General features: G+C 49.1%; 4 protein-coding genes across 4 annotated transcripts; 3 read left to right on the forward strand and 1 right to left on the reverse strand.

Annotated features, from left to right (window-relative positions):
• Positions 1-1,964: 1,964 nt before the first annotated feature.
• Positions 1,965-4,282, forward strand: MIND_00987800 (uncharacterized protein; the record flags this gene model as incomplete). The annotated part of the gene is made up of 14 exons (XM_037366483.1): positions 1,965-2,126; positions 2,174-2,245; positions 2,295-2,409; positions 2,461-2,498; positions 2,545-2,556; positions 2,613-2,678; positions 2,725-2,842; positions 2,898-3,040; positions 3,098-3,326; positions 3,379-3,418; positions 3,470-3,733; positions 3,788-3,874; positions 3,927-4,046; positions 4,108-4,282. 14 exons carry the CDS (start codon positions 1,965-1,967, stop codon positions 4,280-4,282), a joined length of 1,641 nt encoding a protein of 546 aa, XP_037217895.1.
• Positions 4,283-9,377: 5,095 nt separating this feature from the next.
• On the forward strand, positions 9,378-10,819 carry MIND_00987900 (uncharacterized protein; the record flags this gene model as incomplete). Its single annotated transcript, XM_037366484.1, has 2 exons — positions 9,378-10,505; positions 10,562-10,819. The coding sequence occupies 2 exons, from the start codon at positions 9,378-9,380 to the stop codon at positions 10,817-10,819; spliced, it is 1,386 nt and encodes a 461-aa protein (XP_037217896.1).
• A 1,117-nt stretch (positions 10,820-11,936) lies between these two features.
• On the forward strand, positions 11,937-12,821 carry MIND_00988000 (uncharacterized protein; the record flags this gene model as incomplete). Its single annotated transcript, XM_037366485.1, has 3 exons — positions 11,937-12,454; positions 12,508-12,516; positions 12,557-12,821. The coding sequence occupies exons 1-3, from the start codon at positions 11,979-11,981 to the stop codon at positions 12,819-12,821; spliced, it is 750 nt and encodes a 249-aa protein (XP_037217897.1). The 5' UTR covers positions 11,937-11,978.
• A 5,305-nt stretch (positions 12,822-18,126) lies between these two features.
• On the reverse strand, positions 18,127-19,294 carry MIND_00988100 (uncharacterized protein; the record flags this gene model as incomplete). The annotated part of the gene is made up of 2 exons (XM_037366486.1): positions 18,127-19,009; positions 19,071-19,294. 2 exons carry the CDS (start codon positions 19,292-19,294, stop codon positions 18,127-18,129), a joined length of 1,107 nt encoding a protein of 368 aa, XP_037217898.1.
• Between the last annotated feature and the right edge of the window lie 74 nt (positions 19,295-19,368).

Raw genomic sequence — 19,368 nt, forward strand, 5'->3', positions numbered from 1 at the left:
GTGTTCGTGACATCCATCGCGCTCATAACACTTGGCAGTCCAGCTTGCACCGCCCGTGCCCCCGCTTCCGCCTCTTCCACCCCCGCCTGTCGGCCCAAGCCCGGTCCCAGCGGTTGGCCGTCCCGCGCGGCGCGCGTGGCCGTGTAGGCAACTTCATCGTGGCGACTCCCGAGACCCAGGGTGCACCTGCAGCGCCACCGAAAGCGTGTCCCGTGTGCTTCAACCCTTCGCCAGCAAGCTGGCGCTTCGGCCAAATTAGCGACACGATGGTGTGCCAGCCGTGTAGCTTGTATGAGCGCCGTCTGGGCAAGAAACGCTCGCCAGAGTTGGAGGCGAAAAAGATGCTTCGGGACATGTCCGGCTGGAGAGGATAAAACATGCTATGTTGTATTTCAGGTACGATTAAACTCCAATAATGAATGTGCGCACCGGTATCATAATAATCCTTTTGGTGACCCGGTTATGAGATCCGTATAAGAAGGGAGGTATCAAAGAGCCGAACAACAGCAGGACGTGGCGTAGCAAGTTGGAGATGGTAGAGCGAATACAGCAACTTTGCCAACGAATGTGTGAAATGGATAGAAGTCGGCCGTGATTGGGGCTTGTAGTGGAAAAGTAGGGACTCAGAAGGGAAAAGACAAGTATAATGAGGCGGGGGGTATAGTAAGTAAGAAAAATAGAGAGCAGACCAGAAGCTGGGGCGATACGGATGGAAACTTCAAGAGGCATATGAGGTCAACCTATCGCCGGCGCAGAGAAGTTTTTAGGGTTGGAAGGAGAAGGAAAAGGGATGGAAGGGCGAAAAAAGGCCCTCGGCCAGCGAAATTTGGGCCTGGGACTGGTAAAAAGTACTTTTTAGATACCTGGTTTGTAAACCGGCCTATAAACCTGGTTTTTGGGTTCTCAGTACATATAAACTGTTTTTGGACCAACTGAAAAATATAAACAGCACCCTATCAATGGTGTAGTAAGGTGGCTGGCGCGAAGGCTGAATTGGGAGGATAGAGCGTTGCAGAATACATGTTGCAAGGAGATAGGATGAGTCTGAACAAGGCATGAGTATAGCGCGGTGGAAAGAGAGATGTTGGGACGCACGGTGCATCCGCCACCAAAAAACCGCTCTCCACCCTTCTGATTCCCTTCATACTCTTGTCGTGTGTTCATGGTGAGCAAATATGCCCATTGGAGCCGCACGAAAGCGCCGTTAGGCCGTCACCGGCTGGGTTGGTCGGCGGGCTCGCCGCAGTGTCATTGACAAGGCCCGACACTACAGCTGTCGACAAGTGGGCTGCGACGACGGTGAGGTGGCATAGCAAGGGGTGACACATGGCGGACCTTTTGTCTTACCAGCATGCTCGAGTGGCGCAACAGGTCGAAGGGAGAAAAAAAAAAGTGTGACGTGTCACATTTCCAAAACGGATATCGGTTGCTTCCGCCCTCCATCTCGCGTAAGTTATCGATGGGTGAACACTGACTCACATGCCACAGACCTGGCCTCATGTATCCTGACTACCCTCCGCGAAGCTTTGCGTGGGTCAACGCTTACGTCGTCCACTCGGCGCACAGTCAGCGACGCAGTCGGGATATGTCATACCGCTCAGCCGATAGATTACTTGGAGCGCCCGCCGCTGTGCAGGTCGAGTAAGCGGCCAATTGTCAATGCTGCTTCTTTTTCCACGCCTCCTGCCATGCTGCTGCGCCGACGAGCTTTCGAAGCTTGTCCGCCTCGAAAACGTCCCACGACATGCAGACCTTGACTCGAAAACCGTGGAGGGGTGGCTTCTGCCGAGACATAATCGACGGTCCTGGCGGGAAATGAAGACGCCTTCACCTGCGTGCGCTTACTCGACGGGGCCCTGCGGCACCCGTTTCAATGAATCCTGACGAACATACTCTTGACAAAGCGAGAAAGCCCGTCAAGATAAAACTTTGGAGGCCCTCTGCCAGCTCCCCTCACTTTCTCGATGCTCTTCCAAATACTCGTCCCAATCTCAATCACGCTCGCCGTTTACGTCGTTCTCCATGCGGCACATCTTGCATATCGGACTCTATCCTCGCCGTTGCGCAACCTCCTGTCTGGGCCGCCCATGACCAGTGTCATCTTTGGGAACTTTATGGAGATGGCTGTATTTGCTCGCACTAATGGTATTGTTTATTTATTGAATATGCGTAGGACAATTTGAGCCGGCCCAGTGCATGGCGGAAAGAGTATGGACCCACCTTCATGTACCATGGGTTATTCGGGGTAGCCTTCCATCATATTCTCTGATCTCGTGCAACTCACTCTGTTCCAGGTTCCGGAGCTGCATACATCCGATCTCAAAGCGTTGAACCACATGATGGCCCACCCCCAGATATACCAACGAGCTGATACCGAACGCGATATGTCGCGGCGCCTAATGGGCGAAGGTAAGTACCCCGCCTGATCACGCTGGACTCTGTTCACTCACTCGGGAATAGGCATATTGTACGCAGAAACTGATCAGCATCGGCGCCACGTAAGTTTACCGAATTTTCCCGTTCCTTTTCTGATGACATTTTCAGCGACGCGTTTTGGTCAGAAATTGCAGAAATTCTTTTTTAATGGATCAGATCACTCATTGCCCGGACAGAATCCCGCCTTCGGCGTTGCCCAGATCAAGTTGATGACTGAAATATTCATAGAGAAAGCCCTGCACGTATGTCGGACGTTCGATACAACGATCGTTCAACTCACTTTTCTAGTTGCGCGATGTATGGGCCAGAGAAATCGAGCGTCAATCCAGTGACGAAGGCGAACACGGGACTATCGAAGTCCTTTCCGGTCTTCGTAAAGTCACCTTGGACATTATCGGTCGCGCAGGTGTGTTGTTTCATTGTGGTAGAATTGGACCTGCTCTGATCGTTGTTCTCCTCAGGCTTCGGCTATGAGTTTAACGCTCTGGAAGGCAAAACCAACGAGCTTAATCAGGCACTCACCGATCTTTTCCATTCACCTCAGGCCAACTTCTACGGAGCAATCCGGCTTATCCAGAGTTTTATTCCGATTTTGAAGCTTGTCGTGAGTCCCGTAGCACTAACTGGCTGCGGCTGTGATCAGTCTGACTCAAATCAATAGCCACTCCCGGGCACACGCGTTCTGCATATCGCACGTACCCGGATGGACGATATTGGGAGCCATATCGTCGAAGACAGCAAGGCGGCGCTGATCGCGGACAAGACTATTCCAGACGATAAGGGCAATATGCTGAAGGGACGGCGTGATCTTCTATCTGTGCTCCTGAAGGCAAATATGTCGGATGGGTTACCCGAGAGCCAGAAGCTGGCTGATGACGAGGTTCTTTCACGTACATGGCCACTTTCTCATTTCCTGATTCGAGATTCCTGACCTATTGGTAGAAATTCCTGCATTCTTCCTTGCGGGTCATGAGACAACAAGGTCCCTTTTGTCATTATCTTCTCGCCATATCCAACTCAATCCCGCCTTCAGCGCAGCGACATCCTGGGCCCTCCACGCTCTCTCGGTGAACAAGGCAGTTCAAGACCGACTCCGCGAAGAACTCCTCTCCGTCGGGACGGACAATCCGACGTTGGATGAGTTAAACGCGCTTCCGTTGTTGGAGAAGGTGATCCGTGAGACGATGCGCTTGCACGCGCCAGTCACGCATATACTCCGCAAGTCCATGATAGACGATATCCTGCCATTGAGCAAGCCCATCGTCGATCACACTGGGAAAGAGCACTGGAGTTTGCCGTGCGTAATTCATGGTTCGCTTGAAGCTTCTTGATATCATGATGCTCTTCGTAGGATCGCAAAAGGTCAAATGCTCCATCTTCCCCTTTGGGCGGTCAATACGTCAACCGAAACATGGGGCGAGGATGCGTTGGAATTTAAGTGAGTATCACAAACTCAACAGTTCTCCGAGTTAAAGACTGATTTCCCCGAGACCCGACCGCTGGGACCACATCCCCGAGGCCGCGAGCGCCGTACCGGGTGTCTGGGCGAACCTGTTCACCTTCTTCGCCGGACCACACAATTGCATCGGTTTCCGGTTTTCGTTGGCGGAGTGCGTCTCGCCCGTGTTGTAACTTCCGAGGCTTTCACTGACCCGGGCCTGCTCTGTCCAGATTGAAGGCCATTCTCTTTACCTTGCTTCGCGCATTTGAGTTTAGCCCGGCAGTCCCTGAGGGCGAGATTGGGCCTCTGGTAGCCGGAGTTCTGCAACACCCGGGATTGTTGACCAACAAGGAGCAGGGATCGGGACTTCCACTGGTTTTGACACCTGTGAAGTCGGCTGCCTAAGTTACTTCCTTACAAAAATTATAGAGGCAATGTCAGACCAGTTTTTCATATATGCGTGGATAACGATAAATTGTGGTTCCGAGTAGCCCGGTTGACTCAATAGTTCAGTGTTATGGGCAGTATATTGTATCAAAAGTTTTACAACAACTCTTCCCAAAAACAGTCAAAATTTAGGTACAACTTTGATTGTACCCTAAATTCAATGATACAACTTATTTTTACAGGTGCAACTTGCAACTTTTTATGCACAACTTCATGGCTGACAACTATTCCTCTCATCAGCAAGTTCACAGGAAGATGTTGCAGCTTAGAACTACTTGTTGCAACTTTTAACATGCAACTTGTAACTTTACACATGCATGTGCAACTTGCAACTCAGCATCTGCAATTTGTTACTTACTTTTAGCAACTGACAATCTCTTATAATGCAACTTTCAACAAGTATGATACAACTTTTTGACTTGATTCTGATGGAAGTAGAAACCAGGAATTTCTGAAAGATGGTCTTAGATATATGATAATATTCAATCATATCCATCACTTTGATCTACAATCATGGTAATTTTAGGCTAATTTCCTAGCAATGGCTAGACTAGCTGTGGGCTCGTAGGCAATAGTCTCTCACCTGAATGCCAGGGAAAATATATGAAAATATCTTGTGCACTTTTGAGGAAGCTATCTACCTCTTGCATTGAATACATTATTACAATTGATTAAATAAATGAGCTTCTTTAACTATCACTCTAAGTTCCACATTGCTCTGCATATAGTATATTATACTGTTTTTTTTAGTATAAGACTTGGATTTATTGTAGCAGTATTGCAGTTGTAGAAAGGAAGTTGCAGCCAACAACTTCCAAGTTTGTGTTGGTTGTTTAAAAGTTGCAGTCAACATGTTTGAAGTTGTAGTGATAGTAGACAAAAGTTGCTAGCAAACAAATTGAGGTTGTAGTTATAAAAATAAAAAATGCAGCTAACAACTTGCAATAATTGGGAGTTTGCAAGTGTCCTAAGGAAATTGTTTGAATGGTTTTGGAAGTTGTTCTCCATTAAAACATGTTGAGACTGATAAATCAGAGTTGTATTCAAAAAAAAAAAGGGCAGAAAAAAAGTTGAAAGTTGTAAAATACTTATGATACAGTATGCTGCCCATACAGTGTGAGCAAGCTAGTACAAAAAGTATGATATTTGGAATAGATTTTATTATCAAAAATTGTTGGTTTTCACAAAATCAAAAATATAGCTTGTCTTATGACAGTCAAAGTGGGGAAGTATTAATTTTACACACACACTTTGTGAAAATTTGAGTTTTCTGCAACATTTTGAAGGAAAAATTATTTTCCGCAACTTTCTTTTCTAAATTGAACAGAAAGCTGCAGATCACAGCCATTCTCAAAATCTGCAAAATATTTTGAGAGTTTACTGTTTTTGGAATGAGTTTTTACAGATAAAAACCAAGGCTTTTGAAAGGGCAACCCCAGAGGCCTGAGATCAAGGTTCTCGCAGGCCTACTCGGATTTCAGTTAAATGGTTCCATAAGCAGAAGTTATATATATATATGCAATAATGGTTGAAAACAATGTTACCATTCCTTTGAACCTGTTTTGAAACAGGTGATTACCTTGGCCACATACCACCGCCAGCCGCCAGTGATCAAGAACCAGGCTACAGGTTGCCGGGGCTGTGACATCCCGGGCCTGTTTGAAACTGCCTTTGACCCCCAAGGAATTCAAAACTCACACCTATTTGAAAACTGTTTTGAAACGGGTTTTGAAATGCCTTCAACTGATAGCACCCTATATATTGTGACCACCCCCTGACTAGCCTTGTTTTGTAATTGTAGACAAGAAGTGCATCTCATTTAAGCCCAAATATTTGCCAAAGAATACTGTTCATTATAATTACTTACAGTTACACAAATTTTTCATCTATAATGGCAATTTGTGACTTATTTCTGATATGCTAGGTACCCTTTAATGCTAGCCCTGATTCTTGATTTTATATCTGTGACATATCTGGTGCATTAATTTGGTGCAAAACATAGCCACAAAATTGTCAACTAATAGTGGGTTCAAGTTGAGTCCCTTCTGCCCTTTTTTCTCTACAAATCAAGTCTACTTTCCTGGAGTCTATTTGTCATCATGTCAATTTGTTAAAATAAAGACTTTTTCTTGAGTATAAATCCAATGGGCCCATTCTTTGACAGAAACCCCAGTGTGAGGGAGGATCCAAAGAGTAAAAATTGGTCAGCAAATACAAAGAAGCTGACCTAGCAGGGGAGGATTTAAAGAGAAGGAACTCTAAGGGTTCACCTGCTAGGTAGTCACCTAGGAGAATTGACAAATCTGTGATAGTATGAGTGAGGAAGAGTATCAGACTGGATGTCTGGGGGGCCAAAAGGGAGGTTGTCCTGCCAGTCTTATCTCAAATTTCTAAAGAAAGAACTTTATTATTATTTCCAAAGATGTACAAGAAGATTGTCAGGCTTCAGGTCAGGATTTTTATGAAAAAAGGGAAAAAAAAAAGACATAATGCTAATCATAGGAACATACTGCCCTATATGGCAGCAGGGGAGGGGGGATCTCCGGAGGGTCAGAAAAAAAACTTTCCAACCCTATATCTGCAATCCACATCTTGAACCCCCTTGCTTAATGATTGCTTTCTTGGTCAAACTGTTCTTTTGTGGAAACTATTTTTGTGAGCAAAAAAGGATTTAATTAGAAACCAATACTATTAATACACCTAGAAAATGAGCAAACAAGGAGATTACCAGGACCTTCAACTTAACTAATCAACTGCTAACTTTGTGCAGTTTGCATTCGAGGCTTGAGCCGCAGGAAACGGCTAATGGATTCAGATGTTCTTATTGATATCAGTTGTAATTGGATGTTGTATAAGCTCACTGTGATGAACCGAAAATAGCAGTCATTGGGTAAGAGGTCTGAGGAGTTGATATTTGAGAGGAGCAATCTGGCTCTACTCTCTTAGCACTTGCACTTGCACTTGCACTTGCACTTGCACTTTGCACTTAAACCTGAACTTGCACTTTGCACTTTGCACTTTGCACTTTGCACTTTGCACTTTGCACTTTGCACTTTGCCCTTGCACTTAAAGAAATTCAACTGATGTGACGGTGGTGGTGTCACAATGGTGTGGCAATCAGGGACACCAATTGTATTGATTTGAAAATTTCCCCTCTAAACCTGACTGATATGACGCTGGTAGCTGTCACAATCAGGAGGTCCGCCAGGGGTTTCCTTGTCATTCTATCTAATTTACAGGGCTCCTTATATACTACTGTGGAAATAATTATGTAATGTGTGACACTGTGACATGATCCGCTGATCCGCCTCTGGAATGTTCTAGTTCTGATTTCTGGAATGTTCTAATGTTCTATCTGGTTCAGAGTTGCCAAATACAAACATGTTACCACTTATTGGGTTTGGTTTCTAGACCGGGTCCATACCTAGAATTGGTTCACAACTGTGTAGACCATCCAGATGGTCCCTTCTGGAACAGACCTAAAGTCCAGCACAATTCTACTGGAAGTTCTATATATATGGCATGATTATTGTGCTTCAAAATAAATTTATAGAGCCCTCCTGACATTATTTACTGGTTGTCATAATAGCAACCTTTGGTGCATGCAGCTGCAGGTGGAGACCTTGCTTCACTTTAAATTTCCATTATCAAATTCTGTGGAAAGCTGAGGCTTGGCCTGAGCTGGAGCTTCACTGGCACCAGATATAAATATTAGCCAGAAGCCAGAAAAGCACCATAAACTAATTCAAAAGATTTGTAAGGGCAATCCTGGAGACTCCGACGAAAGCCTAGCAGGGGAGGATCCAAAGCGTGAATAAAAGCTACAGGAAATACACGGAGGGACCGACCTAGCAGGGGAGGATCCAAAGAGAAGAAACTCTAAGGCTCCGCCTGCTAGGGCGCCAACTATATACTGGTCGTCCATAACTGCCGACGTAGAGCGCAGAAGGCCTGAGCGGCGTCGCAGGCTCTGTCCCAAGGTGATCGTTGGGAGGGTCTTGACGGATCGGTGATTGTGCGGGTGAAGGAGGCCGTGGACGATGGTCGGAGTGGGTCGGAGCGTCCGAGGGGGTGCCGGTCGGATGTGCCTCGGATGCGCTCGGACGGTCCTAAGGAGGGCGAAGCAGGGGTTCCCCTGACAAGATTCTTGGAGAAGCGGGCCAGGAGGATGCAGGCTATCATATTAGTTTGATATTAGTGTGACTTGTTTGTTCATGTTTGTTCCTGACATTTACACTTGTTTGGCTGATGGAATTTCAACTGGATGGGCCCTTGTGGAGCAAGGTAATTGACAGCTCATTACTGCCATTTAAAACTATCTCTGGGGACTCAAACTGTAGGGTGCAGGATTGAATTATGGGGGGTTATTAAAACCGGTTTGAACTCCCAGCTGATTTAGAAACCGGTTTGCAAACAGGGATTGATTAAAATTGCCTAAAATGGCAATTTTTGACCTTTTGAATCATTTTCTGGGCGAGCATATGTATTCACTTGTTCTTTTACACCATTTCTTAAGCTTTCAGGGTACCCCTTGCTATCCTAAGTTATATTCTATGTTGTCTGTATATGGAGAGTAACAATAGTTGATTAGGATGTTACCTTTATAGCTGTAAGTATAGCTGCTGCAGCATGAGCCAAAGTCTGTCTAAAACCAGTGAATTGCCTAATTTTCCCACGGGTCATGTGTTTTGAAACAGCACTTTTCCTGGAAATAATTAAAAACAGCGGTTTGAAACAGCTGTTTCGGAACGCGGTTTGAAACACCACTTCAATCCTGCACCCTAACTCAAAGCCTCTAGGCTTGGATTCACCGGAGTGATTGCCCCATTCCTTCATGTGAGACAAAACACCAAGAGGTCTTGGGTATGTACTTGTAGTACCAGCGCGTTCGATTCTTTGTCGGCGCTCCTCAAACGTGTTTCCATCCAATCGATGGTCCAGGCCCATTGGCCATTCCGCCAAGCCTGAGAAGGCTTGGCAGCGCACGTGCGGGCCTAGTATCAGATGTGATCATACAAATTCTCACGTCACCGGCTCTTCTCTTGACCACCACATGCTTCCCGACGAGCTTCTCCTCGAAATCCTTCGCCATCTCCCCAAAGGCGACCTTTTCAGTGTCACCTACGCCTCGCGGCACCTCTGTGCACTTGCCCGCACCTTCCTATATACGGGCTTCACCTTTCACCCGTATGTCTTCGAGGCAGAGGCCGCCGTGCTGCGCTGTCCACCGCCAGAGCAATGCAACGAGCTGTTGGAGCAGCTGGCGTTCTTAGCGTCACAAGAGATAGCGCCGTACGTCCGCTTCGTACACGTTAGACTCAACCGGCTGCGCAGGAACCATCCCGACTTCGTGCGGGTCAACAGCGGTATATCCTTTGCGCTGTTTGCGGACGAGGACGACACCGATGCCATGCTCCCGCCCTTCTTCTTCACCTTGGAAGCTTTCCGCAATCTCCGGGTATTCGATGCACAGAGACTTCTGTTCACATCCACCGCGCTCGCGGCATTGGCCCAGCTGCAATCATTGGAACAGGTATCCATGTGGGACTGTACCTTGGCACTCTCCTTGCCTCTTTTGCCCACTCAAGCCAAAATGCACGTGGTGTCATTGAGCCTACTTCAGGGCGATGACCCGGATCTCTGGCTTCAGCTCGTCGTCCCTGCCGCACTCCGCAAACTGTACGTCTCGGGGGCCCACGAGTTCGGTTGCGCCGATTTCTCGTCGCTCCCTGTATTCGCGAATCTGGCTGACGTAACGATCCCGCTGCGCCAAGCCGAGCTTTCCGCCATGCTACCCCTGCTGAATGCTGCATTCCCGAGCATGGAGCTCCTTCGAATCGACGGCGGAAGTCGAGGCGAAGCCGACGCATACGTGTCGCCATCGAATGCATTTGACCACTTGAAGGAGCTCCATGGACGACGAAACGCTGCGGTTGCATTCCTGGCCCTTGCCAGCATCCACGTGCTCACGCTGCATATCACCGACGCGCCGACGCTGCTGGCCTCATTCGGTGTGCTGCCGTCCGCGGCGTTTGCAGCTCTCACAAATCTCTCCTTGCAGCTTGAACGCTGCGACACGAGTGAGCTGCTGGGCTCCATCTTGGGCCACTTCCCCGTGCTGCAAGCGTTTACCGTCGACCTCGCGCTTGATCGCCATGCGCACCGCGCGGCCCGCCATTCGGTGCGTCCCTTCTTTGCTCTTCCTTGTTGTTTGTAGCCAACAACTGTCCCCCACAGATCCTCGCGCTGGTGACGACCCTCCCGCCGCTGCTCCCTCCCACGTTGCACATCCTCCGACTCTATGCCCAGGCATACGGGCGCCCCGATGCGGTTGGCCCCGATGCGGACTACGCTATCCCGGACCCTCGCGTGGTGCACACGCAAGCCGTGGAACGCTGTCCCAAGCTCGCGGTCGTCGAGATTCGTGTGCCGCTATTTCGACTGCGTTGGACGGAGGGCCAGGGGTTTGAAGGGGAAGGCATGGGGAGCGAGTGATGTGGAACGAAAACGAACGCCACTGAAAAGCCTCTGGTGGGGGCTGATATAAAAAAGGCTCATTGAGCCCACGTCGGAAAAGTAGAACCCTGTCTCTTATCACGAAAATTGCGTCACTCGATTGGCCACCTTAGGCCCCAATCGCTTCTTCTTAGAATCCATATTATATATACATAGACGGTGAATTTTGAACAGAATTATAATAGAGGTACATAGCCATGAATGGCCACTGGCATTGATATTCTAGCTCTAATATATATATTATATTTCTCGATATATATATATATATATATATATATATATGTATGTGTGTGTGTATACACCGAAATTTACAATTTGTTTTTGTTCAATTTATCCCCCCCTTTTTTAACAGCCTACTTCCATCCTTCCAGAGAGTATACTAAGCAACAGCTGACTGGAAATCTGGCGGTAATCGAAGGGACGTGAGAATATGTGTCTCATATGATCACCGGCGGCTCTTTCTCGTTGACAGCGCGCCGCCCAACCGCCGCGAGCCCCGAAGCTATTCTGGTCTGTGGTACCACGCTCCGGTATGGACAGCGCCCGTCCGGCGGCCCCCATTGGTTTAACGGGGCCCGCGTCGTGCCATGATGCTGATTTCCGCTGATCCTTCGTGAACGACTTGTGGCGCTGCCCGCAATTGATAATCGCGGCGCCGTTTAACTTAGCGTTTGGGCATGCGACGGGTTCTAATTGAGGACGGACCGCCGCTATGTATTTGCCTACGGACGCAGTTGGGATGCAGTCTTCTGCGCTCATGCCTGCTACACCGACAGATTGGCGGGAACCGCATCCACAACTCGTGTGCGGTGCAAGTGTCCAAGAATGACCACGATCGGCAGAGTGGGTAGTGATCTTCCGGCGCCACTGGCATGCTGGGCTTCTTGACTGGCAGAGTGTCGATCCGTCGCGTTCATTTAGCCGCGCGGCATGTCATCTACATCCCCATTCAGCAAACGGGCGCGGATCGCACACCCACACAGCTCCCGATTACACAAGCTCCCAAGCATGATGCCTGGAAAGCCCGAGGTGTCGGCTGTATACCCGACAGTATTAATACTGCCAGGGCATAGCTTGACAATTTCCCCTCTTCCCGCGGATCCCCCCACCTCACCTTCTCCTCGCCACCGTCTTCCGTATGGCCACAATCCAGCCAGTCGTCTTGCCGAGCATCCACGAGATGTTCCCTGAGCATCTTATGCACGGCAAGCCTTTAATCCCTCGTCACCGAAGTCACGCGTTCCCCACAAAGCCATACCTTCGCGCCACTCCACTGCCCAAGCCTCTCACCATCCTGCCCGTCGACCTGAAGGATTTACCCGTCCCTTTCTCTGCGCGGCGGACGTCCAGCTCTAACTCCCCTATAACCGCCCCACGTGTTCCGCCTTCCCCGTCCTCCTCCCGCTCCCGTTCGCATTCTCCCACCGGCAGCCACTCCGTCGGGAGCGCAGAAAACGCCGAGGCGGATACTCCGAGTCACGACCCGGAGGAGCCCCGACGAGCGCGAGCCACGCGCGGCGACAGACCGGAAGCACGTCTGCCTGCAGTGCCAGAAACGCTTCAACCGCCCCAGCAGCCTGCGCATCCACCTCAACACCCACACCGGCGCGACGCGTAAGTGCATCGTGCCCCGTCCCCCTTTTAGGCCGCTCACGTGCCGCCCACAGCATATCTGTGTCCGCATCCGGGCTGCGGACGCGCGTTCAACGTCAACAGCAACATGCGGCGCCATCTGCGGAATCACGGTGACTCCGCAACGCAAGTGGCAAGCCCGAGCCCTCCGATGACGGCGTCTGTCATCGCCTCGCCGTCATCCCCGCATTCGCCGCATTCAGAAGTCGCAACGCCGTCAAAGGGCCAGCGCTGGTACTTGCGCGGCGATAGCGGTTCCCCGCCGGCAGGTGCAGGAGCGACAGCGACGTCGCCGCGCTACAGCCCGTGGATATCGCATGCGGAGAGCGACATGCGGAGCGCGCACTGAGCCGGGCCGGCGCGCCACCATCAGTCCAAGGGTTCTGTCATTCGCACACCCACCGGGCCGAGATCCGTGGAATATTCGATTCATTTTGCTTCCCACACCTGCGGCGGGCGAGGCGCTTTATTTGTGGCGCCGGCGCCCGACGCCGCGCCCAATTCTCACATTTGACTGTTTTACGCGCTGTTTTGTTCATTGAAATATATACTTACTTAGAAGTCAGCTTGTATCTGTGTTGTATCAATAATCTGTGTCCCACTGTATCTTGCCATGCTATGTGTTCAAGAATTCAAGAAATAGTGTAATTCTAAAGTCAGGGGCAAAATTTATGAAAAATTTTGCGGCTGCTGATGCTTTTTCCGACTCTCATGCAACCCCTCCCGGGCCTGCTATATTGGGTAATATGCCCGCCATGTGTAGATGCAATCAAAGGTGGCACCAAATTTGACGTTTGTAAAACTTTCATGAAATGGTATATGTACACCTATCTATATATGTACCTACACCACAAACCTGTAGTGATATCTGGGGTACATATATCCCTAGAGAATATCCTCAGATATTAGCACTATATATCAGACTAATGTCCTGAAAATATACTGTGAATGCCAAGTCAGTCAACAGTCATTTGACATTGACCTATGATATACAGATAATATTCTCTTCAATAATGCCCTGATTGTTGTTATGAGATCCCACCGAAATATTGATTCATCTCTTATAAATATTATAGCTAATCTTTCACATATGTCTAGGCCAATATTTTGTAGACTGTTCTGATATCAAGAATATGCAGGAAGAAGATATACATTAGAGTATACGACATAGGTTACTAATCAACAGCTATGCCCTCCACATTTCCCTGGGTCTTATAATTCTCCTTCTCACTGTCAGGGGAACCTCTCTTTCAGCCCCTCGGAGACGATTCCGGTCCGATTCCGGTTCCGACTCTGGTCCGGCCCTCCATCTCGCCCGCACAATCACCAATCCGTCAACGCCCTTCCAACGGTCACCCTGGGACCTCACCTGCGACGCCGCCCAAGCCTTCTGTGCCCGACAGCGGCAGCTATGGACAAGCAGTATACAGTCAGCTTCCTAGCAGGCGGACCCTTAGAGTTTCTTCTCTTTGGATCCTCCCCTGCTAGGACCTTGATCTCAGGCCTCCGGGGTTGCCCTTACACTCACCCTCCTCATCATCATCTGACTCGACTGCCTGATTACGTGTTCTCTTGTGCCCAGTGATAGTGGGGTTTGTCACCTTGGCATTCTTGACCTTGGGAGCTAACTTCTGGATCCCTTGCCACCACACAGACCAATATTAAGATAAAATACCACTAATGAGTAAATACACTACATTCTCAGTATTATGTTCAGTTGGAATTGGGAATGGACATACTAGAGGCTGAGTTTGGAGGCTCTGGATATATAAATCCTCTACCGGGCTAGATATTCCATTTTATATGACGGAATGGTAACTGCCATGATTATATCATAGGATGGTGATCAAATACCATGGTTTAGAAATAATACTGGTGAGAATGGTAGTTATGAAGACTTTTTGGAAATTTGTCATACTTATCGCTCACAATAGTTGTTTATACTTGAAAATAGATAACTTTCATTTGTGTGACATATGTGACTACCCATGACTCCTTAGCTGCTTGCCTAGAATTTTTTTTTGTGAACGTCAGACTATGTGATAAATATGACATACCCGTCATTTTGTTTATTCAGTATACTAATACGGTGCATGTGACCACCTGTTGAACACTGGATCAGTGGTGCTGTCATCCAAAAAAAAAGATGACCACTGTTCTTTTTTTGGTAATAACCATACCATAGTATTCCAAGATTGTGGGAAATGAAAGCTAGATATCTTGAAATATCTAAGGAATTAGTAAAGGTTTTCAGAAATGTTACCTCGGAAAAGGTCACCCGGCAGATCAGCAGTCATCACACCCATATAGGGAACGTTACCACCTGATGAGTCTCTTTAGACAAAACACCCAGCGTCATGGGTCCCCGCCTGTCTTCTCCTACTCTCCCATGTGATTGCATCAATATATATTATAATTTTGTCAGCATAGCATGACCATGCTCCCCATCAGCACATCCGTCGGAACCTTAGTGGATCAATGTATACTACTGCCCCTTGTTAAAGCATGCAAGCTCATAGTCCTACCTCCAGCTTCAACCACCCAATTTTCATCTTTCAGAGCAGTTTTGAGGCTTGTCAGTCAGCGGCAGAGCCTCTGGCCCGGTCTTCTGAAGTGGTGAAATCTGGTCAAAAAGTGATACACCGTGGGAAATTTGAGTCTGAAGTGATAAATTAATGTTTTTTTGCAGCTGATTTCCAAAAAAAAAAATGTCTCAAATCTTGAAAAAAAAATGACCCATCAGACAAGTGGTCACACACACTGTAGACTAGCTGGGTAAAGCCCCAGCTTAAAATATTGCCTGAATTTTTTCTTGAAGATCATATGTTCCAATTTGTCTATGAGCTTATGGAATCTCAAGACTAATGTTATGTCTGTATACAAGTATAATCATTTGTGCCTGTGTTATGGTAATAAAAAAAGAATTTGCAGCACCTATAGAGCCACTCGCCTGTGGCTTGCGACTGGTAGGCAGTATCCAAGGGATGCTCACATGAATTTCACATGACATCAATCAAAACACATGACTTTTTGCATGACTTTATTAAAAGGTGATATTTGCGTTCATCTTTCTATAGGAAAAGAAAGGTTTTAATTTACCATGTATATGTATATTAGTTCATAATCTCGGTCCCAGATCATTTGATAGTGGTGGGGGACATGCCGGACGTGATGCAGGGATGTACCATCACCCATCACACCAGAGAAATCAGCCCTTGAAGATCTGGTGCAATTTCACCAGGCGGGTTGTGCGTGCTTATCAGTTGCTTATCAAACAGACCAAAATTCCTTGCTTTCTTGCTGTTACGGCTTTATTTACCCCATTGAGGGCAGACTTACTTAGTCGATCTATACTTATACCTATTCCCCCAAGAAAAAATAGTATCTTCAACATCTTTGACTAATTTTTTCACTATTTGACATCATTGGCCCATGTAATAAGGCCCATGACATGTGAATTGGCTGCTAAAAATTTGCATGACTGCTTGAGAAACCCTTGCCTTGAGTATACACCATGAATTATTGACACTCTGAGGCTTATGGGCCACGACTGAGCCATTCCAAGGTGACCACCAGTAAATGTACATTGAAACGCAAGAAAACAGCACACCAGCACTAACAAAACTCCAACACAACACACAAAATCAGCACACAAACACAACAGAACACAAAACCAAAGAGCCTAGTACCAACACACGCGGGCCGAGTCTCGGATCACTCGGATCACTCGGATCAGATCGGATCAAGAACGGATCACGTCGGAGTTTGAAGTGGGTGGGTAGTTTACTGATGCGCGCAAGTACGGGGGTTCCAGCTAAAGTATATAGCTGTTGCAATCCAAATAAACACGTTTAACGGCTCGGAATGATGGGGTTGGGGTGATTAGGTAAGCGAAACAACGGGCGGGACCAAGATCAACAGTGGGCGGGACGGCGGGCGGGTACTCGGAACAACGGGACGCAATGACAGAGGTTCTCCAATACAAACGGCGATAGTGGACACGGCGATAACGGCGACAACGATAACGGAACGGCGATAGCAGACAAAACCCGCGCAGAGCCGGGCACTCGAATTCTCTACCCTAAAGCCTACAAACGCTGCAAATATATACACCTTGGACCACAGCCTTACCACTGCCCACCGGCGCGTCGAATGGCCTATCTAGCCTGTGCCCACAGCACGCACAGCGCGTACTGCTTGCCCTCTTACGCGTCTGGCCCTTTTCTGCTTACGCGGGCTTGCTTACGCGCGCGTTTCACCTTTGCGACGCGTCTGGGACGCGCCTCGACGGCGGCGGTGCCGGCGTTAGCCACCCCCGGCGATCCTCTATGGTCGTCCCGACTGGATGGACACGCGCCAGACGCGTCCTGTCCTCCCCAATAGCCTCCCATGGCTCACCATCCTCTAGGTCGCGGAACGGAGCTCGGTGCGGCCTTCGGACCGGCGGCTACCCAATCGGGAAACCCCCGCTCCGGTCCGGCTGTGCGGCGGCGTCTGCCAGCGAAAATGGCGCATGCCAATTCACAATGGCTGTGGTCGGGCTGTGTGGCCCGATCCCACAGCTGCGCAAATCTCGCGCGCGTCAACATCATCAGATATCAGCACACGGAATCATCTCTGATCAATTTGCACCAGATGTTCGTGAGTGGCCTTATCCATTACCTCTCCCATCAAAAACTACCCTGGCAACATCAAGTGTATGTTCCAGCGAGCTTCAGTCCCCCCCCCCACTCACGAACGTCTGGAATCGAGACTAATTGGTTCAGGTTGAACATCCTCTCACCCTAGTGGTTAATAGTCCAATATATATCATATGTAAGTCTTCCTCTTCAACTGACAGTATCATTGTCAAGTTACAACAGGTAACAATCAACCTGATCTATAAAAACACTACCATGCCAGCATTGACAGAAAGTCATGTGGAAACATGTGAAACTCACGTGACCACCTGCTGGCTGCGAGCTGCAGGCGAGTGGCCGTGTGGGCGCTGCAAAAACCTTTTGTTATATTCCATGCCACAGGCACGGACATATATGCTTGTCACTATGAAAAAGAGGACCATTCATAGTATGAGACAAGCATAGGAGTAGTACTGGTTAGTGTACAAGCTGGTTTTGTACAAAGTTCATAAATTTAGGACTGATATATAAGTTGCTAGAATGATATATTATAAGATATTATGATGAAGCCATAATAATAATATAATAATATCATAATATAATATAATATAATATAGAATAATTTAATATTTGTTCCAGCCCCCAGCCATAGTATAATTGTAATAATGATATGGAAATCATCATATAATAATGGGAAGCATGCCAGCATCGGGCTCGGGCCGTATAAGAACAACACATAAGTATTGGTTGTTTGCTCGAGCCTCGAGCTCAGGCTGTATCTTCAAGGAAACTAGCAAAATCTCAAATGAGGGCGGTGAGAATATGGCAACAAGTTACAAGCTAAAGGTTGATTGTTTGTAAGTAACAACTTCCACTGGCACCGGGCCAATATACAAAGTATTACAAACAATCAACCTTTATCGCTGACAAGGGAGAAAGCACACTTGCTCGGACAGCGCCATAAGTGGAACAGCCTGCGGCACATAAATTGCGGAATTCCGCCTCACTCTACAAGTCGCCTACACGGTACATAGCCTAATATCCCCTCGGCCGGAACTCGGAGCGCCAAATAGCCTCGAGCTCCGCCAACGCCTCATCAGAGACATCCGTCCACCCCTCCGTCTGCTCCTCTTTCCCCAGCCATTCCCCGCCGACGATATCGAAGCAGTGCCCCGCCCAAACACCCTGGCAGATGTTGCCGTCATAGAGCATCGCTGTCGAGTCCACGCTGCTCCAGCATATCCGGCAGTGCAGCAAGTCCCCCAACGTCGTGTCCCATAGCTTGAGACCTGGCCCGTGGGGGTCGAACTCGGCGCGCAGCTCGTCGGACCCGCGGAAACGCTCGCACATTTCCACGAGCGCCGCCTCGCGGACGTACACTTGCAGGGTGAGGTTGCGGAGGACGGCGGTGCGAGGCGCGAGGGGCGGGTCGCACGTGATCGCGACGTCGAGCAGGCCGTCGCAGACCCACATCGCGTCGCCTTGGTACTTTGCGTGTCTGAGCACAGTGTTGTGCACCGCCCCAGCCGTGCGGTGCACCCACGATCTCTGTCCGCACTCCGTCCACCACCAGTCCGGGATCGGGCCCCTGTCGCCGCCGTCCTCCTCGTCGCTGTCGCTGTTGTCCGCCCCGGTCGGTCTCCCCCGGCGCATCTCCGCGCGCTCCTCCTCCGACAGTATATGATCCGGCGCCTCCCGGAGCAGCATATAGTCGCCGAGACACGCGATGCGGTCGCCCGCCCAGTTGCACGTCTCCGCGGCCTGCTGCACAAAGAGAGTGTACACATGTCGGCGCGCGACGGCCCACAGCGTCTGGCACGTCATCCCCAGCATCAGCCGCTCCACCACGCCATGAATCGTCTCGAATATTGCGTCCAGCAGCTCCACAGGCAGCGCCACAATCCCCGTCGGCGCCACACTAGTACTCTCCCGGACCCCTATTAGCACCCATCTGCTTCGGGAAGTGGAAAGAGACACACCTGGAGCGCTGCGCCAGCCGCACCCCCCGCCCCCATTGATCCAGCATCACATGGGCCCCTGGGATGTACGGTTTGATGCACTCGTCCAGCGGCCGATGCGCCACCTTCCGCAGAAAGAGCAGCAGCTCCTCCCCGTTGCCCTCAAACAGGATCTCCCCGAGCTTTGCGCCATACTTCTGCTGCCGTTTCGTCAGGTTTGACATCCACCAGCCCTGGCCGCCCATTGTTGTCGGTGGAGGAGGAGGACAGAGGAGGGAGAGGGAAAAGGAGAGAGAGTCACCGGCGTCACACAGTGAGT

This window comes from Mycena indigotica (genome assembly GCF_014461135.1).
Source record: "Mycena indigotica strain 171206Taipei chromosome Unknown Mind.scaff0008, whole genome shotgun sequence".
In the NCBI taxonomy this organism is placed as follows: Eukaryota; Fungi; Basidiomycota; class Agaricomycetes; order Agaricales; family Mycenaceae; genus Mycena; species Mycena indigotica.